The 25,321-nt window shown below is 46.2% G+C and overlaps 2 protein-coding genes across 3 annotated transcripts in view; one reads left to right on the top strand and one right to left on the bottom strand.

The window, feature by feature from the left end:
* Positions 1-970: 970 nt before the first annotated feature.
* PTPA (protein phosphatase 2 phosphatase activator) lies at positions 971-24,987 on the bottom strand. Of its 2 annotated transcripts, none has more exons than XM_083423969.1 (10): positions 24,837-24,987; positions 21,425-21,528; positions 19,591-19,677; positions 17,358-17,483; positions 16,113-16,230; positions 12,107-12,206; positions 11,664-11,788; positions 10,943-11,043; positions 3,833-3,940; positions 971-3,711 (listed from the first exon to the last, which is right to left on the bottom strand). In XM_083423969.1, exons 1-10 carry the CDS (start codon positions 24,859-24,861, stop codon positions 3,637-3,639), a joined length of 969 nt encoding a protein of 322 aa, XP_083280095.1. In that variant the 5' UTR covers positions 24,862-24,987; the 3' UTR covers positions 971-3,636. The 2 variants fall into 2 exon arrangements, with proteins under 2 accessions (XP_083280095.1, XP_083280096.1); XM_083423970.1 differs by lacking the exon at positions 24,837-24,987 and adding an exon at positions 24,689-24,824.
* The window catches only part of CRAT (carnitine O-acetyltransferase), a 31,089-nt gene continuing 30,537 nt past the window's right edge, over positions 24,770-25,321 (top strand). Inside the window, exon 1 of the mRNA XM_083423705.1 lies at positions 24,770-24,786. The gene's annotated coding sequence lies outside the window, so the exon portion shown is untranslated. The remainder of the gene's footprint in view (positions 24,787-25,321) is intronic.

Genomic DNA, 25,321 nt, shown 5'->3' with positions numbered 1-25,321 from the left:
ACACTGGTTGAAAATCACTGCCGTAAAGTTAAAATTCTAGTCCTCAAGGTTCTGAATAAAGGGCTGAATTTAATGGGAACATTGGTCATCTAGCTCAGTACTATCTACACAAACCAGCAGCAGCTCTCTGGGGTTTCAAGGAGGGAACATTCCCAGCCATACCTGGAAATGCTGTCTGGGACTGAACTTGCAACCTTCCACAAGCAAAGCAGATGCTCTGCCATTAAACTACAGCCCTTCTTGGGAACATTGGAACCTGCCTTATACTGAATCAGAACTAGCTCAGTACTGTCAACACTGACTGGCAGTTGAAGATTCAGGTCACAATCAAACCTGGGATTTTCTGCAAGCAAAGCAGGTGTCCTACATCTAAGCTATGGCCCTTCCTTTTAAATAAAGTAATAAACTAGTCCTCATAGTTCTGAATAAAAGGCCAGATTAAATAGGAGCATTAGGGAGCTGCCTTATACAGAGTCAGACCATTGGTCCATCTAGCTCAGTACTGTCTACACATACTGGCAGCAGCTCTCCAGGATTTCAGGGTCAGGGGTGTCACCCAGACCTACCTAGAGATGTCATGCAGGGCCAACCCACCCTCTATCCAGAGTAAGGCAATTGCATTTGGGAGGAGCAGCAGATCTGGGCTCCCAAGGAGCACAGTACTTGATGCCTCCTTTACTTGTCACTCATCACCACCCCCTTCAATGCACCAAGGCTTCCCCAGGCCACCTCCAGTTGCCTCAGGTGGCAGCAGAGGATGAGGCACCAGTAGCAGCAATGGTGGCAGAGAAGGAGGCAGTGACAGGGGAGCAGCGTTTTGTGTTTTACCTCAAGCAGCAGAATGTCTTGGGCTGGTCCAAATGTCAGGGATTGAACCCAGGGCTTTCAGTGCTGCCAGAAAAAAAATTCTGCCCCCTCCCCTTCCATACGACTGTACCAACCCCTCACGCCGAACAAACCACGACAGCCATTAGGTGCAAAACATGAAACTTTTTCTTCTTTTTAATTCAAACCACAATGCTAGAGGAAACCAGAGGAGTCAGGGAAGAGTGCCATGCACAGAGAGCCTTGTCAGGTGGTGATTCTAGGCCAAGGGGAGTTACATGCGCTTCTTGGGTGGGGGGGTGTTTGCAACAGTCAGCAGAGGCGACAGAAACCATGCCCAAGGAACAGGAGGGTGGGTGGTCCATGGGAGGAGTCGAGCTACAATGAAGGACCCAGGTTTTTGCAGAAGACGAAAGAGGAGGCAGCTGTTACACCACTAATGGCTGATGCATTCAATGAGTGCCAAAATTAGGCCTTCTCAAAGGATGGTGTGTGTATACATTAACAGGGAGGTATCCTGTTCCAATTTGCAAGCTGGCCAAGGGAGCCCGCTGCCCTGGTAGACACATCTTCGATAAACAGGTTTGCCAAGCTTTTAGTTCCAAAACCTGCCAAGCCTGTTTCACCCAGAGGCAAGAGCAAAACGAAACATTAATGCTTCAGTCCCTGAAATGTGAAACCACTCTCTCTCAAGCCTACTCCTAACTTCTTTAAGTTGTCTATCTCCAGCTAAGTGTGTGGAGGGTTAAATGTGGAAAAGGGGTGTGGTTTTTAACTGGATGGGTCAAAAGAAAGCTCATCTCCAGCTATTACACATATAATGATTTTGTGCTGGTTTTCCCACGTAGGATATGCAAATGGGAGGGGGGTGCAACCCCTGCATTTATGCACCTTCCTTCTCATGCCTACCACTTAGATCAGGGGCGGGACCCTCCCAATGTTGTTAGGACTCACAGCTGGTGCTGATGGAAGTTGGGAGTAAAACAACGTATGAAGGGTTGCACATCTCTCTCACAAAGCTCCACGCCAAGAGTTAAAGAGGCTGCAAACTCACAGCAGGATACGAGTAGTGTGTGCAGTCCACACAAAGTGGCTGAACCCTCCTTTTTGGGGGTCTGTTTAAACATGAACTTACACACAAGCCTCCAAAAGAAAAGAAATAAGGGAGACCTTCAAAACGCTCCATTCCCTTGGAACCAGTCAAGAGTGCTGAGATTAGAACAAGGTCTAGAGCAGAGGTACTGTTCAGCCAAGGTGGAGCCACCTCTGAACACCCAAAGGTCCACACTCATGAACCCGCCAGCCAAAAGAAGTCCAGCCATTGGAAAAGGGGGCAATAAAGGCAATTTTTGGCAATGCTTAAAATTATTTTTAAAGGCTATCTCCAACGAGCAAAATAAAAAATAACCTACCATCAGAATTTAGTAATTAGCAGTGGGGAAGGGTGATCCTGTGGTTGAAAGAAGCAAAGAATTAACACCAAGGCAGGGCACGGCAAGGTATTTTGCCTAGTTTAGAGTTGGGACAGTTCCCAGTGAGCTCAAACCAGTTTTGCTCAGCCTAGCAAACCTTTGGCTCTCAGTTCTTCCACTAGCTCCTAGGAAAAGGAGCTCTCAAGCAACCCTCTGTAAAAATACAAGCCAAAATTAATTATCACCTGCACAAAACTTTGCACGGTGTAGGACTCAAGGCTGTACAGGGCCCAGGCAGCACTCAACCAAATTGTTAAGAGCCCTGCCAAGTGTAGCAAAAAGCCCTGAGTGCTGCCTGGGTTGAATGAAGTAAAGCCCAGGTCTTTCTGAAGCAGCCCAGCAGACCTTGCAAGGGGAGCATACAGCCACGTTCTTGAACACCTCTCTGAATTTTTATTTTTTATTGCAAAGATCACCCAAAAGCTTTGCAGCAACCCCCCCTGACAGACAAACCCTCTTTGTAAGTGGATGGAGGGTAGTTTTTTTTTAGTTGGTGCCTGCAAAAATGTTCTGTCAACCTGTTTGCGAGGAACCTGAGGGAGGGAGCACTTGACAACATGTGGCCTCCAAGGGGATCATGAAATGGGATGCAACTGAACCAGCTTGAAGCTGAACTGATGCTCCTGCCTCTCTCCAAAAGCATAACACATTTAGTTTGGCAACAGTACTGGAAATGGGAGGGAGAGCACCCCATTTCCTCCCTAAACTACTAGCCCCTAGTTTCTCTGCGAAGGAGCCAAGTCACAGCTCAAGTAGGTTAGAGACAGGTTTTGATGATGTAGACAGGACCCATAACTAAGATGAGGGGGGGGGGGAGGGAGGGGAGAACACAGATGCCCTCTTACACTTTTGCAACCAGGAATAAAAACATTTAGGGAGGCCTCAGATAGGAGATGTGGAGCCCCTCAGGATGATATCAGACTGGATTCCCTAGACTGAAATATAGCAAGCTTTTAAAAATATAGATATAAAATAGAACAAAAGCAATGGGCGCAAAGGATAGTCCTGTGCGGGGGGAGGGAGAGCGAAAGAGAGGGCACATACTGTTGTGGTCCAGTGTTAAAAGTCATGGGATCACATTCCAAGGCGGGTTTTCCCTTCTTCAAAATGCAGGGGGAGGGGGTCTTTAAGAGAGTCAGAAAATCTTCCTGGTGGTTTGTCCCACATCCCCAAAAGTTGGAAAAAAATAATCCGCGGAAATGAATGGACTGCATTGCCTGAGGGCCGGGGGTGGGGCTGAATGGGCAGAGCTCTGGCCCTTCACTCTGCTCTCTCCAGTGTTTTCTGACCCCCTCTCTTTTTTCCAGAAATGGGGGAAAGAATACCCTCCAAAACCTCCTTAAGATGCAACAGGCTGAATGGAGAGAAGGCTGCCGAACTTGAAGTGCTGGATCACAGGGAACTTCTCCAGGCACTGGGAAGAAGACAAAGAGAACATTTGGCTGGGGCCTCTTTCAACACCCACCCACCCACCCCACAACTTGAGCTGGAGAGAGGTTTTGCTCCAGGCCCACCTCCCTCTGCTTTGACCTTACCTCTGCTTTGTACATGCGAATGAGGCCTTGGTTGACCTTCGCCCATGAAGGGACAGCGCTAATGTTCCACAGCTGGTTGGAGTGCTCAGCAAATGGGCCTGTCTTCATCTGGAAGACAAGACACAGACAAGCCATCACCACAAGGCACTGGCACACCCCGTTCCAGACCACCACTGGACAGGATGTCCCCAATGTCCTTAACCACACAGCTACTTGATCTGCACTCCTTATTTCCCACTGGATGCCATCATCCAAGCCAATGAAATCTGCTCTGCAGAAATACAAGGGAAGGGCAGCTCTGGTGCTTACACCATTCCCCTCTAGCATGGCTCCAGTACTGGAATCTGCTGTTCCTCCTCCTGACATGTGCACAAAGGCATCCTCCTCCTTACCCCAGGCATCATGACCCTAGTCCTACTCCCTGCAGTGAAGGGACCCAAACACTACACTATGATTCAATTGTTCTATTCTCCTTATTTATCACCATCATTTATAGCCACCTAAATTTACTACGCAGAATGGAAGCAAAACCTGATGCTGACCTGTGATGGGGCCTTTTTGGTGTTGGCTCTCCCACTGCAAAATGCCTTCCCTAACAAGGTGCATCCTGTCTCCCTCTGCTTTCAAGAGAAATTTTTAAACATTCCTGTTTACCCAGGCGTCTGATGGCTGAAAAAGACTGCTCCTGACAATCCCAATATCACTGGTTGGATTTTTTCTTTAATTCATAATTGCTTTTGGAATGTTTTAAGAACATCAAAAGAGCCCTGCTGACCCATCTAGTCCAGCATCTGTTCTCACAGTTGCCAACCAGATGCCTCTTCTGCGAAACCCACAAGCAGGATCTGAGCACAAGAGCACTCTCCCCTCCTGTGCCTGCCAGCAACTGAGATTCAAAAGCATCGCTGCCACAATCTCCTTATCCTCCTTTAGCCGTCCTTTCACTCTCTTGTCATCAAACCACCACCCTAGATGGTTTTCTGCTACTCATATATTTTAAAAACATTGTTGCTGAACTTAATGTTTTTAACAACGTTTTAGTTTTAATTGTAATTGCTTTAGGAATGTTTCTAACTCTAAAATGGGACTGCAATGTTTTGATCTGCTTTAGGATGCTTTTGCTTTGTTTTTAAATTGTGTGTCTGTTTAATGTTCTGGGCAACAACGGCAACAACAACAACAACCGATTGTTGGTTTGACAGACGTTTTGCTTTGATTGTTAGTGAGTTGTTGTTTTAATGGATGAGTGAGGTATAAGTCAATAAAGTATTATTTTAAAAAATACAGCAGATCCTAGAGACCAAGATAACCCACAGATAAGGTTAGGGGAAAGCAAGGGTGGGGGGGGACTCAGTTTGGGACTGGAGTGGGAGTGGGGGCGGAAGAGAGAAATAGATTCTGGGCACACCCAGAGAATGCAACTTACTCTCAAGGGAAGGCAGGGGGAATGGAGGCAAACTTCTTGTGGGAAGATTCAGTGACATCATCAACCACAAGGCCAAAAAAAGGAACTTGGGAAAATAAGGAACTTTTGACAATGCAGGGGTGTTTTGAAGAAGAAGAAAACCTCACTTCCTCCCCCTCCCCCTCCCCCTTCCAAAATCCAAAACTGCCAAAACAGTCACGGCTATCCCCTAAAAGCAGGAGGGGATGGGACTGCATTTCTGAACTTACTTTTCCAGTGCAGGAAGCCCAAACGGTTTGTTGTTACAGGTAGGTTTGTACAAATGAAAAAGTATCCCACAGTGTGTGTCTGTGTGTTCACCTGTCTATGCATAGAGATATATACTAGCGGTTCCTCTGCTCGCCAAGTCCTTGGCCATTCCCTCCACATTAACCCCTCAAATATAGAACTATAAAGGGCCCAAATGGGCATCTACGTCAACCCCCTGCAATGCAGGAATCACAGCTAAAGAATTCCTAAAGAAAAGCTTTTCTTTCTCATCCCATGCAAGCTCACTTTTGTGGCCTGTTGAGTTGTTCCTTCCTGCAAATCCAGGATTGTGATGAGGCACTACAAAGCTTCCAATGGGGTCTACATGGCAATAGCCTTACCGTTTTATGTATATAGGAAGATGTGGGTGGGTGAGTGTTCATGAGCACACAGGGATGTTTGGGAGTGGAGGGAGAGAAAGAGCTCAGTCATATGTTTAGAACCTGGTGACCTCAGCACTGAAGCACTCTGGGTAAAAAGGAAAAAGAAAGGAAGCCACAAAAGGAATATCCTCTGTCCTCCCCCAACAGCTGCAATGGATGTTAAGTTCCACTTCCTGTCAGCGTACATGAGCGCCAGAAAAAATAAGATAGGCCAAAGTTTTCCCAGGAAACTTCCCCCTTGCATATAGAAGGACAGGCTTGTGTGCCTGAGTTCCCAGAACAAAAATGTTGGCTGGAATTCCTCATGATAGCAGTCAAGAGCTCAGCCCTCAGTGGGTTAAAATACAGTCGCACCTTAGTTTTCGAACAGCTTAGTTCTCAAATGTTTTGGCTCCCAAATGCCACAAACCCAAAAGGGACTGTTCCAGTTTGTGAACTATTTTTGGAAGCCGAACGTCCGACAGGGCTTCCACGACCTCCGATTGGCTGAAGGAGTTTCCTGCAGCCAATCAGAAGCCACACTTTGGTTTCTGAACATTTTGGAAGTCAAACTGATTTCCAGAACAGATTCTGTTCAACTTCCAAGGTACGACTGTACTAAGTTTCCTTCTTTGAAGAGACAGCACAGTGCAGCGCCGTCCACAGGAAGCAGGACCACTAGGTCTCATCTAGCTCAGGACCATTTTCACTGGCTGGCACAGGGTTTCAGTCAAGGTCTCTCTCCTGGCCCTACCTGCAGGTGCCCGTGAGGGTTAAATTTGGAACTTTCTGCATGCAAAGCAGGTCCTTTAATCACTGAGCTATGGCCATTCAGGGGCATTATGCCTTTTACTGCAGCCATGGCATTTTCCGAAGAGAGGAGGTGGGATGGGGAAAATCAAGGAAAGTAAAAGAGCATGCCTTTGCACTGGGGCAAACCTTTACTGTTGCAAGCTCCTAATCTTCAAGAACTTGGGAAAATGCGGAAGTTGCAACAGCGGTTTCTCCTACTTTCTACACCGCAGTTCACAGGTCATCTGCTTTGGGGGTAGGAAGTCCCTGAACTTAGGAAAAAAGAAGCTCAGTTGGTTAGAATATGGTGCTGATAACACCAAGGTTATCAGCCTTGCATAAGGGACAGCTGCATAGTCCTGCACTGCAGGAGGTTGGAATAGATGATCCTCCTATCCTATCCTATCCTATCCTATCCTATCCTATCCTATCCTATCCTATCCATACCAAGCCAGGACCATTGGTCTGTATAGCTCATTATTGCCTAAGCTGGGTCTCCAGGCAGGTGACCTGCCTAGCCCCTCTTGGAAATGCTGGCAATTGAACTGTGATGACCACCAACTTGGTTGGCTTTAAAAGAGGATTGGACAAATTGATGGAGGAGGAGAGGGCTATCAATGGCTACTAGCCATAGTGGCTACACTCTGCCTCCACAGATGGAGGCCGAAGTACTTCTAAATACCCAGCTGCTGGAAACTGCAGGAGAGGAGAGCTCCTCTTGTGCTAGGTCCTGTTTGTGGGCTTCACATTGGGGGGTTTTTGGTAACAATCACCACCCTGTCTGTGTAGTGCAAAGAAAGCTGGTCCCCTCCTGACCACCAACATCCTGGCCCTCAAGGCTTTAAAATTTCAGGCCGATTGCTGGTGGCATTCAAAATGGGTATTGCCTCTTGAAAAAAATGAAGAAAAGCAGGTTGGCTTGCAAGGACCAGACTCTTGTGCGCCCCAAAGAACTAGAACACAAACAACACCCCACCCAGGCGGGCACAGCTTTTCCAAACCAACATCTGCTCTCACTGAAGCCCTTTTGCTATTGTTTGGTAGTAGGAAAAGGGTGGGGGGAATAGGGAGGAGGAAAGAACTAACACACATACACAAACACACACGCAGAGAACCCTGTGGCTCATTCTAGCCACAAAGGGAGAGAAGAAAAGTAGGCAAGCGGAGTGGGGGGGGGAGAGGGAGGGGGAGAGAGCGAGAGAGCGGGAGCGCCACAGACCCGCAGTGACCCCAGGGGAACGGAGTGAGTCAGGGCAGCCATATTGAGCAGGAAATTACTCACAGACGCTGCGTTCCTGCCTCTCCGTTCCCGAGAGAATAAGCCTTTTGTAAAAGGTTCCTCTGTCGGTTAAAAAAAAATGAGGAGGGAGGTATTGGCGGGGAGGGAGGGAAAGGGGGGGCAAGCTCAACACAGCACCTTCCTGTCATTTGCTTCCTTACCAGCTAAAACCAGAGCCCAGCCTCCCTTGCCCTCCCCCCCAAAAAACCTCCAAATTTGGGAGGCAGTGAAATAGGGAAAAGGGCTGCCCTGCCCTTCTCTGGGATGTTTTTTTAAAGAACGCCAACTTGGGCAGAACTTGCAAATAGTCAATCCAACATTTGCTTTTCCTGCTCTAGGATCTGCTCCGTCGCCTTCACCCTCCCTCGTAACAGAAGAAGTTGCAAGAATCCAACAATGATGAACGCTGGAAGGTTCAGGACAGACAAAAGAAAGGATTTCTTCACACAGCACAGAGTTTAACTGCGGAACTAGCTCCCGCAGGAGGCAATTTTGGTTGCCAACTTGGATGGCTTTAAAAGATGACTGGACAAATTCATGGAGGAGGAGAGGGCTATTTGATGGCTATTAACCATGACAGCTATGCTTTGCCCTCGTGGTTGGAGGCAGCAATGCTTCTGAATACCAGTTGCTGTGAATCACAGGAAGGGGAGAGTGCTCTTGGCCCTGGGTTCTGCTTTTGGGCTGCCACTAGTGGGCTTCTGGCTTGTCACTGTGAAAGCAGGATGCTGGACTAGGTGGGCCACTGGCCTGATCCAGCAGGCTCTTCTTATCTTCCCCAACCCCAGGGGAACGAGGGGTGTGATTTGAAAGGGGTGCTGTTCTAGCATTTGAAGATGCTAGAGGCATGGGAGAAGTTTCAAAAAATAAAAATAAAAAATCCAACAACCAACCCAGCCTTCCCCAGGCTGGCAGCGCTTCTCTCGCCAGTGCTCCCACCACCCCTACTGCCAGCCAGCATGGCCAATGGCCATGGATGATTGGAGTTATGAGTCCAGCAATACCCAGACGGCACCACCAGGATGTCTAGGTCCAAACTCATGGCAAGTAGCTGACATCAGAACAGTGCCCTGTTTAGGGAAACAAGAGATTGGGGCAATAGTCATATTTGCCCCCAAATGATTGCTTTGGTATGACAGCTGTAACTTGAGGGGGCTCAACCAATCAACTGAGTGTGCTTATTGAGCAATGGAGTTTGGAAGCAGAAACTAGAGGGTTGTTTCCTCTCCATGAGTAGAACACGTAAATAAAATTCCTTCCATATTATTTTGTGGGTGTTGCAATGATCATGCTCATCCACTAGATGCCGATAGAGGGCTCTCAATGCTGGCAGACACCAAAGATAGTACTCTGGCGGCATCTAGTGGCCTAGCAGAGGAAAAGGCAAAAGGGAAATGCCCACCAAGGAGAAAGATAACCCTTTGTTAAAAGGATGCTTCTTTTGGGAGAGCACCCAAGCTCAGAACATTGTGAATGCTCTCCAAAGTAGCAAGGAGGAGAGGGAAGAGGGAGCACATTCCATTGCATCCCTAAGGGCAGGGTTTGCAAATATCAGGTGGGTCTTAAGCTCAAGAAAAGCCAGCATGATCAACAAAAAAGGGCAGGTTGGACTCAGGCCCAGCTGAAAAAGAGCCACCCTGCTTGGTGGCCCTAGGCAAGTCATGCAACATCATTTCTTCCCTTCCCTTCCCTAATAACTTTGTTTTAAAAAATTAAACAGGAATGACCACCATCCGTACACAAGACACTATGGAATGAGGACCATGAAGCCCTCTGCAAACTGCTAGGGCAAGGCTTTACACAGAAAGCTGCTCTATACTGAGTTGGGCCACTGGTCCACCTATAGCTGCTCTATACTGGGTTGGGCCACTGGTCCACCTAGCTCAGTACTGTCTACACTGGCTGGCAGAGGCTCTCCAGGGTTACAGCAGGAAACAGCCCTACTCGGAGATGTCATTGGAGAATCAACCTGGGGCTTTCTATCTGCAAAGCAGGTAGAAGCTTTACCACTGAGCCACGGCACTACCCACCCAAAAAAATAAAGTAAGATTCTAGTCCTTATGGTTCTGAATAAAGGACTGAATTAAGGAAGAACACTGAATCAGCCCATTAGCCCATCAAGCTCAGTACTGCCTGCACCAATTGACAGCAGCTCTCCAGGGTTCCAGGCAGGGGGCATTCCCAGCTCTACCTGGAGATGCCACTGGGGATTCAGCCTGGAACCTTTTGCTCACAAAGCAGGAATTATGGCCCTTCCCCCATTTAAATTTGGCTATACACATTCTCTATACACATTTCTTCATAGGTGAGTCACTCCACACACACCCCTTGATCATTCTGGTTGCTGTTTTCTTAATCTTTTCCAACTCTACAACATCCATTTGGAGGCTGAGGGCCAGAACTCTACACACTATTCCAAATGCTGTTGCACTGTAATTTGTACCATAACATTAGCATGTCAGCAGTTTCAATTCCTTTCAGACACCTTAAAGAACTAGGTACCCACCGGGCGCCAGGAAGCATTGGGGATCAGGCCAAAGACCCATCTAGTCCAGGATTCTGTTCTTACAGTGGCCAAGATGCCAAAGAAGCTCATGCTATTGGCAGGGGTACATTCCTATCCTTTGCTTCTACCTTCCTCTCTCTCTCAGCTTCCTGAGTTCTCTGCCTTTGGGGTTCTCTCTTTTGCTAATTTGCTTTGAGGTTGATACTGTTGGAACTTAGCCCATAAGAATGCCGGAAAGGAGATCTCACAAAGCGCAGATAGGAGGAGGGTTAGGAAGTGGAGGGGAGGAGCCCAGATATGATCTGGCACAGAATCATAAAACTGCACAGTTGGAAGGAATCCCCAAGGGTTATTGAGCGCAACCCCCTCCAATGCAGGAATCTACAAAAGTATGCATCTTTGAAAAATCTCATAAAATGATCCAGTAGCAAAGATTGGGGGTGGGACTCAGTCTCACCTCTGTAATGAATAGGATGCACTCAAGAAACATGAAGTCTGTATGGTTTTCATTCACCACTTTCTCATCCACAAAATGTCGAGGTTCCAGGTTTGGGTGATCTGAGAAGGAAGAATTATGTTTCAGGGCAGTTTCCATTTAGATGCCGAAGGATTATAGGGACCACCCCATCCTCCCAGCTGAGTGTGGGATCAAATTGGGGGTTAGAGAATTGTTCTAGGTACAAGCCCATCATCACTTCTTATGCAACAGAAGCAGGGTCCTCTCTTAACCAGCAACAAAATGGGCGCTTTTGATCACTCGTTAACAGGGAGCACGGGTAATATTTGAGGTTGGCAGTACTGTGAGCTTTGATCAGAGTTACAAATAGCAAAGGAAAGGGAGAAATTATGCCCATTTCTTAACCCCTTTGCCACAATGGAACAAATTTCACAGAACAGAAGATGTATCAACAGGCTAGCATTTTAAGGGTCCCTGGCAAAGGGCGAGGGGAGGAGCTGCTTCTCCCACCAGACAGTTTGAGGACCCCCATGCAAGGTAACGGAGAGATCACTTTGACCATTACTTCCCATGCTAGACAATGGAGAAAATGTGGAAAAGGAGGGTGCAAATTGCCTTAGGGTGCCTGATTGAAAAATTATTATTTACTTTCTTTTTTAATGGAATAAGCTCTGGTTGGGGGGCTGATGGAGTTGGCAGTGGGGAAGCTTTCCCTGGTTACCTATCAGTTGTGAGCTGCCCCATATGAAGGGCAGGAACTGGAAGTCATCCAAGCCCCAGACTCCTTGGCTCCCAGCCGGTTCCATTCTATAGGTCTTCTGCAGCTTCCGCATGACTTCCAAATACCTGGAGGAAGAGGGGGATTGTTAAATTCTATTAAATAAATGACTAGTCCCCAGGGAAGCCTCTCTAAGGTGCTCTTGTGAGGCCTTGCCTACAAAGCCTTTGAGCCTCTCATTGGCCTCTTGACCATAAGGTGGTGAGAGTGATTACTTATTCTTCTCTCTCCCCACCCCAATCCCTCTCATGCAAGACTGTAGCAGAGGCTTCGTCCTCTGCTGGGCTGAGCCATTATTAAAAACCCACTTTCATATACCACAGGGTCAATTTTTAGCCCTTTCACACACACACACACACACACACACACACACACACCAGCTTCACCTGTTGAACACTTTGAAGACGATGGCCAGCTGGTCATCCACCCGGAGAACTCCAATTTTGCAAAGGCAGCAGAGGAAGGCGGCAAACGCTGCTTCATGACCTGAGATGAAAGGAAAGGAAGGGGAACAATTTTCAGGACAAGGGATGAAAACACTCTGCACTTGCATGATGCTTTGGAGGGCTACATGTTAACATGGCTACATTGATTGATTGATTGATTGATTGCCCATCCTTCACCCTAAAGTCCCAGGGTGGATGACCGCATTAAAACACAATATTAAAAACAGTTTAAAACAATTTACAATCACAGAAATAAGGTGGGTCCTAAAAAAAATACACCTCAAGTATCAAAAGACCAGGATAAAGTGGTGTGTCTTCAGCATTTGCTGTAAGCTGTGCAATGAAGATGCTAGGCACACCTCTGTAGGGAACGAGTGCTGCAGCTTAGGGCCCACCACAGAGAAGCCCTTCCCTGACAGTCCCCTCTGCCGACCTCAGCACCTGAGAGGATTTGTAGTGAAGGAGGCAGCATTTCTCAACCATTTATACAGAGAGACACCTATGAATGTGGGGCTACACCAAGTTTCACACACACTAAGGTGGGGGAGAGACAATTCTATGCCTGAAGGAGCTTCCAATCTTAATCTGGAGAGCTGGGAAACAAAGGATGAGTGCAAGCAAATAAGCAACATTGTTTAAGATGGGGAAGTGAGTGTTTTTGTCCTGGAAGCAGTGGCGTAGCGTGGGTTGTCAGCACCCGGGGCAAGGCAAGTAATTTGCGCCCCCTAACCCGTGAGCCAGGTAGGGGCAGAGAGCTGCGAGTGTGAGCGTGCCCCCCCAGATGTTGCGCCCGGTGCAGCCGCCCCCCCCTGCACCCCCACGTTACGCCATTGCCTGGGAAGCCAAGTCTTTATCTCACCCACCAGTCAATCATCTGGCATAATAATGATGGTAGGTTGTCCTGCCTAACCTGGTAAAGTTGGCACTTGATGATGGGGAGGTGGAGAGAAACTCCCCAAGCAGGACTGAACCATGTGCGTGTCAGCTAATGCACAGGAAAGCTCAGTCCTGCTTTCTCCAGCCCGCCTGCCACACATATGATGTCAGGTATGGGGCAAGTAAGGCATGGATCTAGGCCCTGCTAGGCCCTTTCAATTGCCAAGGGCAGAAATGTAGGAAGCAGGAAAGCATATCAGTGGCGTAGCGTGGGTTGTCAGCACCCGGGGCAAGGCAAGTAATTTGCGCCCCCTAACCCGTGGATTTGCGCCCCCTAACCTTAACCCCCAGATGTTGCGCCTGGTGCGACCGGCCCCCCCTGCACCCCCCACGCTACGCCACTGAAGCATATACTGAAGCATATTTTGTCATGAATTAAGTGCTTAGGCATTTTTCCTTTCTATTCTGTAAAATATTTTAAGATGGCTCTCCCCCTTTCTTCTTTTTATTAATATTATTCTCTTCTCAAGAGTGACCCGTAATTTCATTGTTAAGAATAGAGGGATGTCACAAACTTGAGTCAAGCAGGTCAATTTTTTGCTTTTTATCTTGTATTTTTGTTTGTTTTTTCTTCTTCTTTTCTTTTATCATTGCCATTTGTGGTGCGGTTTCTTTTTTGCAACTTGTTTTTTTAAAATAAAATGCTATCTATAAGGTTTTGTTTCATTCACGCAAGCACTTTAAAAAAATTCTTTCTGTTGACAGAATTGAGGCTTATTCCCAATCTGGGAACTATGTGCACACTCTGTCTAACAGAACTGAATTTAACGGAACAGCTTAGTGTTGGCAGGATTTCTGAACTTGTCGGAATTTTTAGGAACTACATTATATATCCAAAAATAGAAAAGGTCAATAGAAAAATTATATAAAAATTCAATTTAATAAGTATATAAAAAATCAATCACTATTAATAATCAATTATTAAATATATATGTATTCAGAATTATATAACAATCAAAAGAAAATAGTAAATGAAGATACAGGTTTTTTTTAAAAAAATACCATATCTAAATGATATACAGAAACAACTATTAATAACCCCAAAATCTGAAATAGAAATCAAGAAAAGAATTTTATAGTTGGCTAGTGGTAAAACACTTAGATGGATTTCCTATTGAGCAATATAAAATATATGTAGATCTTTCAGCACCAAAACTTTGCCAATTATATGACGAGATATTTGATAGGGGAATTCTGTCAACGATATTTAATCAAGCAAATATTGCTGTTATACCAAAACCAGACAAAGACCACACTCAACGCGCTCATTACCACCCAATTTCATTAATTTAACGTTTATATAAAGATTTTAACAACAATGTTGGCAATTAAGAACACAACAAGTGATATTGTTTATAAAAAGGAATGCATGGTTTATCCACCTACAATATTTTGGAGATAAGTATTAGGATGTATAAGGGACGCGGGTGGCGCTGTGGGTTAAAGCCTCAGCACCTAGGGCTTGCCAATCGAAAGGTCGGCGGGGTGCACTCCCGTTGTTCGGTCCCAGTGCCTGCCAACCTAGCAGTTCGAAAGCACTCCCGGGTGCAAGTAGATAAATAGGGACTGCTTACTAGCGGGAAGGTAAACAGCGTTTCCGTGTGCGGCTCTGGCTCGCCAGAGCAGCGATGTCACGCTGGCCACGTGACCCGGAAGTGTCTTCGGACAGCGCTGGCCCCCGGCCTCTTTGAGTGAGATGGGTGCACAACCCTAGAGTCTGTCAAGACTGGCCCGTACGGGCAGGGGTACCTTTAGCTTTATTAGGATGTATAAATACTATTTGGGGGAGGGGGTGGAAATTAAAATTCTCAGATGATAATATTATCCTACACCACATACCAATGATATGGGGTTTGACAACTGGTCGTTGTGGATGGACTCTTACTTCTGCCAAAAGACTGATATTGATTCACTGGAAAGCTAATACTATGGCCCCCTTTTATCAATGGATAGAAGATATGACAACTCTTGCAATATTTGAATGGACTGCTTTTAAGATGCAGATTGTGTGTGGATAAATATAATGATATTTGGAATGCATTTATAAAAATTATAATGACTTGTTAATAATTGTATACTCATCGGAATAATAACATTACTTATATACTTAATGTATATAAGTATATATGTATATAAGTATATAAGTAAGTATATAAGTAAATATAAAAGTATATAAGTATATTATATACTTATGTATTACAGTTGCAAGCACCTTTTTGTTTTTGTTTCATTTCTTTCACCTTTTTTGTCCTCTGAAATTTTTCAATGAAATTCAATAAAAAAGAGGAGGAAAGAAATCAACAAACTTTATAACTATCAACCCCAAAAGGAAAAGAAGCAGGCTTGCCATACAAAGTGAGAATCGCCATTGAACAATCCTCACTTTTAACAGCAATACAATAGCACCACCTCGTGACCAACAGCAGTTTTGCAACCGACTAGACAACAGACCTGCCTAGAGGTGGGGTTTTTTGAACATTTACCGTAACTGGCACACCAAATCTGCTTGCCCTGCCCATGGGCATTTTGAAGATCAGCAGTCATTTTAATGTTCGTTGCTTTTATTACACATTAGCAGTCAAGCAAATCTAAGAAAGCCTCTTCCTGCAGAAGCAGGCGCTATTTTGAAAGCAAAACAAATTTTGTAACACCACCTCTGATCAGAAAGAGCCCAAAGAGCCCATTGCTGCTCCTTCTCCAATCTCTGAGTCTTGCTGGGAATAGAGGAAATCCCTTTAGGAGCAGGATGCCATAAAAGACGGGTGCTGACCACCCCAGAACAGCAATCAGCCCTGATGGCTAAATGGGTGCCTCTATAATCAGAGGCATTTTGCTGCTGAATACTGGTTGCCAGGGAACAGCCTGTCCAGCTTGCAGGTTTCCCAGAGGCATCAGCAGAGCAGCTTCCAGGGCATCCAACAGGCCACCAGGGATGGTCCAGGCCCCTTTACTGAAGCAGGGAGAGTGGGGAAAAGCTTCCAGGTCAGTCTGCTCATCCCCTGACAGATACCTGTCCCATAGTCAATACGAGTAGAGTTGCCCACTGACTCCTTCAGGTACACTGCCACTTCGGAGATGGCGTCTGACAGCTCACTCGGAACCACAGTGGCCACCAGGTTCTCAGCCCCCTAAAGGAACAAACAGCCAAGGTGTTAGGTTGGTCAGGTGCTATTCCCACATTCAGACTTTGAGAAGCGTCAGATCACTGCCCTTCTCTCTCCCCGCCCCCTTTTTCTTACAGCTTCCAGCTCCTCTTTTAATGTAATTAGGGAGATTTCACCACTAGGAGGGATTAATCAAAAAGGGGGAGAAGTTTATGAGTTTAAAAATCTGCTAGTCTCTTTTCTTTTCCTTTTATAAAGGTGCCAAAATATTTTTTATTGTGTTTGCTGAAAAGAGGCTGCTATCCCTGGATAATAATTAACCATGCATCTCAGAGCCGATTTACAAGACATTTTAGTGTGGCAGTGCCCACATTTTGGAACTCCCTGCCTAGTGACACCAGGTAGGCACCTTCACTGAATGCTTTTGGCACCTGCAAAAAACATTTATGCTTAGACAAGCCTAACCTAGACATGTATAACACACGTGTGTGTTTGGATTGGTTTTAAGCTTATTGCTGCTTTTATTTTTTGAATGTTTTAAGAGTTGTTTCTACTGATAATTTTATTGCTTTATTCTTGTTGTAAACAGCTTTGGGGGTTTAAAAATAATTAAGTGGTGTACAAATTATATGACACAAAAATTAAAAAACAGAGCCAACATGGTACAGCTCTTGTTAGACAGTAACAAATCAGACTACCAGGTGGTGGTGAAGAAGAGAACAGGCATATCTAGGTGCTTTTATGTACACAGGAAAATAAGCAAGTCAAACTATGCCAAAGGTAGAACCCTTTCCCCTTCAATGCAAGAGTCAAATAAAAAGATTTCCTTTAGCAGTGAACAAAATCCAGACCAAGCAAAGCCATAGTACCACTCTATTCTGCTTTGGTTAGATCACACCTGGAATACTGTGTCCAGTTCTGGGCACCACAGTTTAAAAAGATTGTTGACAAGCAGGAATGTGTGCAGAGGAAACCAAGCAAAAGCAAATGGCTTTAAGGCAATACCTGAATCATAGACACTCTTTAATCATACGACACTCTGCAATCCAACTCTACAATTCTATAATTCTATGAAAATGAAGCTAGAAGAGAATTGGGCAACTCCATTCACTACCACAGAAACAGACACAGACACACACTTACTGATTTACCTGATCCAGTTTGGTGTACCACGTCCGAAAAGCCTTGTTCCCAAAGCGAGATGGCTGGTCCACTGGTGGGGTCTCGTCAATCCACCTGTCAAGCGTGTTCAGGAGATCAATCAGCTTTTCAATTGGCTGACAAGAGAAGGAAGAGGAGTCTACTTAGGCAGAAGGCAGACACAAACACATCACACATCCTGCTCACCAGAGACCAAATGTTTCAAAACGTCAGCACACATCCCAAGCTGATCATTGGCAGAAGTTACTATTTCTTGTTTATTTATTTCATCTATTGCATTTACAGTGGTACCTCGGTTTTCAAACGTTTCAAAAGTCGGACGTTTTGGATTTCGAACGCTGTAAACCCAGAAGTAAATGCTTCAGTTTTCGAACACATCTTGGAGGGTGAACATGCCACGTGGCTTCCGCTGAGTGCAAGATGCGGAAGCCTAGCTGTCAGCTATTGAGTTTTCGGTTTTCGAACGTTTCGGAACTTGAACCATCTTCCGGAATGGATCACATTCTAAAACCAAGGTACCACTGTATATCCCACCTTTTTTCCCATCAAGAAGTTCAAGGTGGCATACATGGTTCCCTCCTTCCTCAATTAATCCTCACAACACCCCTGTGAGGTAGGTTAAGCTGAGAAAGGCAAAGACTGGCTCAAGGTCACAGCCAGTGAGCTTCAAGGCCAGGTGGGAGTATTTGAACCCTGGTCTCTCCAAGGTCCTGGTCTACCACTACACCATTATTATTATTATTTATTAATAAAAGAAGACAACTAATGAGGCAACCCTTTCCCACATACACCCCACAAAGATTAGCACAATGAGGGCTGAGCATTTTTTTTTTTAAATGAAACTCAGAAGAGGGGTACAGAATGGAGTTCCAAGAAAGGGGGGCGCTGGCTAGTGCTGTGAATAGGAACCAACTCCTTTCAGGAAGAGAAGATGCCCTGCAGATCCTCTTGTATATACTTTTTAAACATGTTCATTTGGGATGTGGGGGATTTTCTGTTCCTGAATGATGGGGGGTAGGGGCTTGCAATGCTGCCGCTCCAAAGGGCAGCACATACTCCGGGAAGGAATTCCTCCTTTAAGAGTAGATAAAGGACAAAAACAGCAGGAGCAACTCCTCTGACTTTGCTGGAGGCCTTGTGCGTGAGAAATCCTCTAGTCTCCCAAGCCTGAATTCGATCCTTTGCTGTGTCAGAAGGCCGTGGGGAAGTGCCAAGTCCAGCTTTTCTGGCCCTTGAAGCATTGCAGGAGCAGCAGGAGGAGAGAGTAATGGGGGAAATGGACAGCATCATGCTATCTCGAAGCCAAGAGCCATCATTTGTTCTGCCTGAACTAGACGGACAAGTGGTCTGACTCAGGTTAAAACATCTTCCTGTGTTTGTTTAATCCAGCCTTTTATTCAGAACTATGAAGACTAGACTCTCTATTTTTAGGGAAGGAGGCATATCTAAGTCTTAAAGCTCATGCCTTGCATGCAAAAGGTCCCAGGTTCATTCCTCAATACTATCTCCAGGTAGGACTAGAGAAACTCCTGCCTGAAACCCTGGAGAGCCACTGCCAGCCAGTGTTGACACTACTGATACAGACAACCATCGCTTTGACTCAGTACAAGGCTGATTCCAGCAGCACAATTTCTTTTTCGCATGCAGAAGGTTGCAGGTTCAATCCTTGACACTATCTCAAGGTAGGGCTGAAATGTCCCCCTGCCTGCAACCCCTGGAAAGCTGCTGCCAGTCAGTGTAGATAACACTGAACTATTTGGACCAATGGTCTTACTCAGTATAAGAAAACTTTAACCGAGGCCATTATTCAGAACCATGAGGACTAAACTTTTGCTTTATTTCTCAGGAGAAGGGGCCATTGCTCAGCAGCAGAACATCTGCTTTGCACACAAAAGGTCATCAGTTCAATCCCCACTGGCATCTCCAGGTAGGGCTGGGAATATCCTCTCCCCGAAATCTTGGGGGAGCCTCTTCGAGGCAGTGTAGACAGTTCTGAGCTAGATGCATCAAATGCTTGGAGACTTTTTGGCCTTGGGAAACAATATATAAATGAAGCAACCCCAAAATCAAACTCAGAACGAAAAAATAAAATTGGATAAAATACAAATTCAGCAACAGCAGCCAAAATTTTTTTAATATATTAGCCCATTCAAAAGCTTGATGGAAAAGAGCTAGCCTGGACTGGAAAAGAGAAGAGCATGGAGCCCTCACACTTTGACTTACCTCAGAGACTTTGTATTCACAGGTCAGCTTCTTGCCCTTGATGCTTTCATTCAGCTTGAGAATGAAGCCTGTGTAATCTGCATAAGCCTATTTTAATAATAATAATAATAACAACAACAACAACAACATCAGAGAGACGGAAAGCAAGAATGGAGCATTAGCCAGACAACATTCCATGAAATATCCAGCAATGTTGCTTATCCCGCCCTGAGGAGAGAGAGGTCCATGGGGAATAGGCATGCCAGGGAGAAGGCACGTTTCTTAAGACTGATTGCCCACTTTTCCACCAGTGCAGTCAAGATGGCCAGCAGAATCAGCACTGAGTAAACGAGGTACAAGCATTCGGCATGAAACAACTGCAAATTTGAAGAACCATCACACTGAATTAGCTGCAATGGCTAATTGTTAGAAGCAGGGTGCCTATGAATGCCAGTTGCTGGGAATCACAAGTGAGGAAAATTGCTGTTGTGTTGAGGTCCTGCTTTCAGACTTCCCATAATGGGCATCTGGTCAGCCACTATGGGAACAGGCTGCTGGAATGGATGGGCCACTGACCTGATCCAAAAGAGCCCTGCTTAGGTTCTTACATTAAACCTCCATTGTCAGAGGCAGTGTCCCCCTGAATCAGCCTTTGTCAACTTTCCCAGGTGTTGTTGGACTAAATTCCCATCATCCCTAGTGAGAAGAGCCAGCAGTCAGGGATGATGGGCACTGTCATGGGTGCCTTTTGGCCTGATCCAATAACCAGGCTCTTCTTAAGTTCTTATAACAGGAGCTTTAACAAATCTTTGGAGTATAAGGCTATCAATGGCCATTGTGTTCTTCCTTCACTGCCAAGATGCCTCTGAATACCAGGGAGAGTGTTGCTGTTGCACTTGGGTCCTGTTTGTGGGCTTCCCAAAAGCATCTGACTGGCCACTGTGAGAACTGTGGTTTTTAAATTACCGTATATTTTTATTATATTTTGTACATCGCCTTGGGACATATAGGAGGCGATTAATAAGCAATAACAACATCTAATGGATGCAAGACTAAATGGGTCTTTGGCTTGATCCATCAGGACTCTTCTTTATGTTCTTATGGAATACAAAATTGATAGGAATGTGACAGAGATTGATTGGGTCAGGCTGCTGTCAGTTAAAAGTATTCCACTGCCACAATACTGAAGGCTGTTGGAAAATGAGATTTTGCCACTCTTCTCCAACCTCCCAGCAACTCTGTGCTGACAGACAGCAGTCTTCTGCAGCAGCAAAGGATTAAAAGTAGAAAGCTGGCTTTTTTAGGTCCCTGCCACAGACTAAGTGGGACCATTCTCCCAGACAGGTTAGCTTTCCATGTGCAGAGAAAGCATGGAGTGTCATTTAACCCGGAGGGGGGTGGATCTGTGGCCCTCTGAATTTTGTTGGATTCCAAATCCTATCAGCCCCAGGAAGGATGGCCAACTGCCCGAGGACGATGGGAATTGCAGTTCAGCAACATGCAGAGGACCAGAGTTTCCCCTCCCCTGATTTCATAGAATCATAGAGTTGGAAGAGACCACAAGGGCCATCGAGTCCAACCCCCTGCCAAGCAGGAAACACCATCAGAGCACTCCTGACATATGGTTGTCAAGCCTCTGCTTAAAGACCTCCAAAGAAGGAGACTCCACCACACTCCTTGGCAGCAAATTCCACTGTCGAACGGCTCTTATTGTCATTTAACATGGGAGACCCCTCCCAACTTCAGTCTCAGGTGGTACAGCCGAGATACCAAAGTGACCACTCAGCAGGAACTATTTCCTGCTCAACCCACATGCCAATGGTACCTCCCCAGAAATATACCAAACATTCTGTACCTGTGAGCGTTTCCACTTCCCCATGTCGGGAACCATGTTGATTTCCTTCTTGGGGATCATGAAATTTCGGTGGGGAGGAGGCAGTGCTGCCTCCTCGGGGGATTCTGGAAGGAGAAAGAATTCAAACCATTTGGACTGTGAAGATGTTGCTATGTTCTCAACTGTGAGTTCCTTTCTAAAGAATATATTTTCAGGCCATTATTAAAATCCACTTACCTATCGTATTGACTCCCTATGTGGAGCATGATTAAAATCCAATATTCAGGACAGATAAAGGAGAGTACTTCACTCAGTAGTGTTCAGCTGTGAAACTCACCCACACAGTAGAGGCAAAGATGACCTTACCAACTTGGATGACCTTATAGCATCACAGAAACAGAGAACTGGAAGGGACCCCCCAAAGGTCATCTGATCCAATCCCCTGCAATTCAGGAATCACAGCTAAAGAATCCCTGACATGTGGCGAGCCAACCTGTTTTAAAATCTCCAGTAAAGGAGAGTCCATCAGCTTCCAAGGAAATCTGTTCCACTGTTCCCTGATAGTCATTTTCAAATATCTGAAGGGCTGTCATTTGGAAGACAGAGCAAGTTTGTTTTCTGCTGCTCCAGAGAGCAGGATCCAAACCAGTGGATTCAAATTGCAAGAAATGAGTCTCCTTAATTGGAGGTTGGAAGGCCATCTGTCAGGGATTCTTTAGCTGTGATTCCTGCTTCGCAGAGGCCCATGGGGTCCCTTTCAACTCCGCAGTTCCATGATTCTATAAATTAGCACATGCAAGTAAAATTTAACGCAACCGCTCTCAGGAGAGGGGCCTAAATGCAAACAGGACGCCCTTGCTTTTCAGATAGCTGTCTCCACAAATCACTTTGGCCTTAAAAGTGGAGCAAACTTGCAGCCCAGAGAGAAACCCCTGGCACGGATGGCTTTCAAAGGAGGTTTAGAGCTTGCAAAGCACTCTAAAGTCCCTGGAGGCCTTTGGATGAGTGCCAGGAAGGGGGGGGGGGAGAATGCAGATTATCAAGCTGCAAAGTCAGCAGGAACTCAGCCTCCTCCCCACCACCAGCAGACTAGGTAGATGGTTTGGTTCATTTTTCCTCATTAGCCAGGAAGCAGGTAAGCACTCCCCTCACCCAGCGCCTTGTCAAAAGTGCCCTGATCCCCTCCCGCTCCTGCACAGAGGGAGGCTCCCTTTCTAAAGTTGAGGGCTCTCAAGGATGAATGGCTCTGCTCTACATTCCTGTTCCAGCAAAACAAGGTGAATGTAGTCACATTGCCGCAAGGGAGCCAAGAATCGTGGAAAGGAGAAGTGGAACATAAAAGCGGGGGGGGGGGGGGAGGCGAGATGTGCAGGGAACAGAGAGAGGATTTCGGTCCCCAACCACAAAGGCGACAGCCAATGTCTTAAGTTTTCTCCCAGTAAGGTTGCCGAGTGTCAAAGCATCAAAGCCATTCAGTCTGTATCTTTCATTGCCAAAAATAGTCACATCCGGCGCGTGGATCTTATCGTATACCACCAGACACATTCTCGCCTTCTCTGCGTTTTAGCCACATGAAAGCCCTCTGTGGTCTGAGGGAGAGATATGCTGGCCCAAGGTCACCTGATGACCTTCCTGGCTGTAGGGCGGGACCTGGTCCCTGATACTCTAAACTCAACATTGCTAAATGAAAATCTGCAGTTGGTTACCAGTGGAGTATCGTTGCCCATATTTACACCCTGCTTTCTTCCAAGAAACTTCACAACAACCCTGAAGGAAGATTAAGTTTAGGGGGGGAAACTAGGGAACCCTTTTCAACTTGAGGGCTGCATTCCCGTCTGGACAACCTCCCAGGGTCTGCCTGCCAGTGGTGGGTGGAGCCACAGGCCAAAGTGGGTAGGGCAACAAATGTAAATTCTACTGTCATATAAGTGATTAGTTTCTGCACATGTATCTCTCTCTTCCATCCATTCGGGCAACCAACGGCCATTATCAGAGTTCAAGGGACCCATCCCAGCCAGGCAGAAGCACTCAGTGAAATTATACATGGCATGAAGAAAGTGGATAGAGAAAAGATTTTTTCTCATTCTCTTACAGCAGTAGACTGCATGGACACCCCATGAAGCTGAATACTGGAAGATTCAGGAAAGATAGAAGGAAGCACTTCTAAATGCAGCACATTGTTAATCTATGGAACTCTCTCCCACAAGAGCCAATGATGACAACCAACCTGGGTGGCTTTAAAAGAAGATTGGACACATTCATGGTGGAGAAGGCTATCAATGGCTAGTTCTGCCTCCACATTTGGCAAGACATGCTTGGACACGGTAATGCTTCAGAGTGCTATTTGAAAGAAACCACAGGAAGGGTTTCTAACTATGTGCTGTGTGAAGGACTTTTTAAATTCTGTCCTAAATCTTCCAACATTTAGCTGTACTGTATGCCCATGAATTCTAATGTTCAGAGAAGGGGAGAAAACTTTTCTCTCTTCACTTTCTCCATGCTGTGCATCATTTTATAAAGTTCTGTCAAGTTGCCTCTTCCTAACATTTCCCCTAAAAGTCCCAAATGCTGCAACCTTTCCTCACCCCCTGGATAATTTCACTGGCCCTTTTCTGAACCTTTTCCAGCTCCACAATTTCATTTCTTTAGGTGAAGGGAGCAGAACTGTGCACAGCATCCCAAATGTGGCGATGCATTACATTTACATAATGGCATCATGATCTTGGCAGTTTTATTTTCAGCACCTTTTCTAACAATCCTGAGCATGGAATTTACCCTTCGCCCCACCCCACCCCCCAGCTATTCACAGGTGCCCCACCCCTGGGTCCACATCACCACTGAGCTCCTCGCTACATCTTTGAGATCTCTTTCCTGGACAAACCTCATTACGCAGCATGTGTGACATTAGGGTTTATTTACGGCATTTTGCCCCGCCATGAAACACTACGTATACTGTATCTGCACTTGCCATTTTAATGCCCATTCTCTCGCTTTGGGGACATACCCTGGAAGCAGTGGGGTTAGGGGAGCGCATGGCTTGGTTCCAGTTATTGGGTGCCAACACCCACTATTATGGGTAGAATGTAGCAGCAGCAGCAGCTCAGGCTCACCCTGAGAACAACAACAACAACAACAATTCAGGCTCACCCTGAGTAGCCCCAATATATTTTGCCACCTGAGTCAGACCCCAAAATAGCACCAGGGAAGGGGCAAGAGAAGAAACGGGGCGGGGGGGAGAAAGCTCGACATGGGGATTTGCTGCTCTGGTGCATCCTGTCGCCTCACCTTGCCTCATGGGTGAGCCGGTCCTGAGTAGCCCCACAGCAACCCTCCTCGCGAGCAAGTCCCCGTGACACGGAAAGGAGTTACAACAACCCTGCAAAGTAGGCCACTCTCCAAGGTGGGGCTGGGGCTGGGTGGCTCTCTTCCTTACCTGGCTGCCATTCGCTTTCTGCCATCTTCCTTGAGCCTCTGCCGCCGCCTTTCACCTCTCACCACCTGACACTGGAAAATAACCGCCGCTTCGCCATATCGGATACGGGCACCGGGGCCGTCGCTGTGAGGAGGGCTGGGCAGGGGCGGGGGCGGGCTGAGTGAACCTGACGCTGCCATCTTGATAAAGGGCACCGCGACCTACACAGGGTTGGATTACGAGTTCTCCAAACATCAGAGAGACGGGGGATTTGTACACCGTTTGATTGTTAAAAAAAGAACGCAACCTCAAAGCGGTTTATTAAAAGAATAAAACAATGAAATTTCCAGTAAAAACAACAACAGTTAAGAGTAACAATTTAGAATTTATAACAGTTTTCATTTTTTTTTAAATACAGACATTACATAGTGTCCCTCTACATGTGTCCCTCTACATTTATATCTCTACATCGAACACTTCTCTGCCCTACTTCCGCGCCCTTGTGC

Source organism: Podarcis tiliguerta, assembly GCF_965153285.1.
Source record: "Podarcis tiliguerta genome assembly, chromosome: Z".
Lineage (NCBI taxonomy): Eukaryota > Metazoa > Chordata > Lepidosauria > Squamata > Lacertidae > Podarcis > Podarcis tiliguerta.
The sequence above is the reverse complement of the archived record's forward strand: the minus strand, read 5'-3'. Positions and strand labels throughout refer to the sequence as shown.

Coding starts and splice junctions, on each gene's coding strand:
- PTPA (XM_083423969.1), bottom strand. CDS start 24,861: ATGGCAGAAAGCGAATGGCAGCCAG. Junction 21,529..24,836: donor AGAAAGCGAATGGCAGCCAG/GTAAGGAAGAGA, acceptor TTCTCCTTCCAG/AATCCCCCGAGGAGGCAGCA. Junction 17,484..19,590: donor GTGAATACAAAGTCTCTGAG/GTAAGTCAAAGT, acceptor TTCTCTTGTCAG/CCAATTGAAAAGCTGATTGA.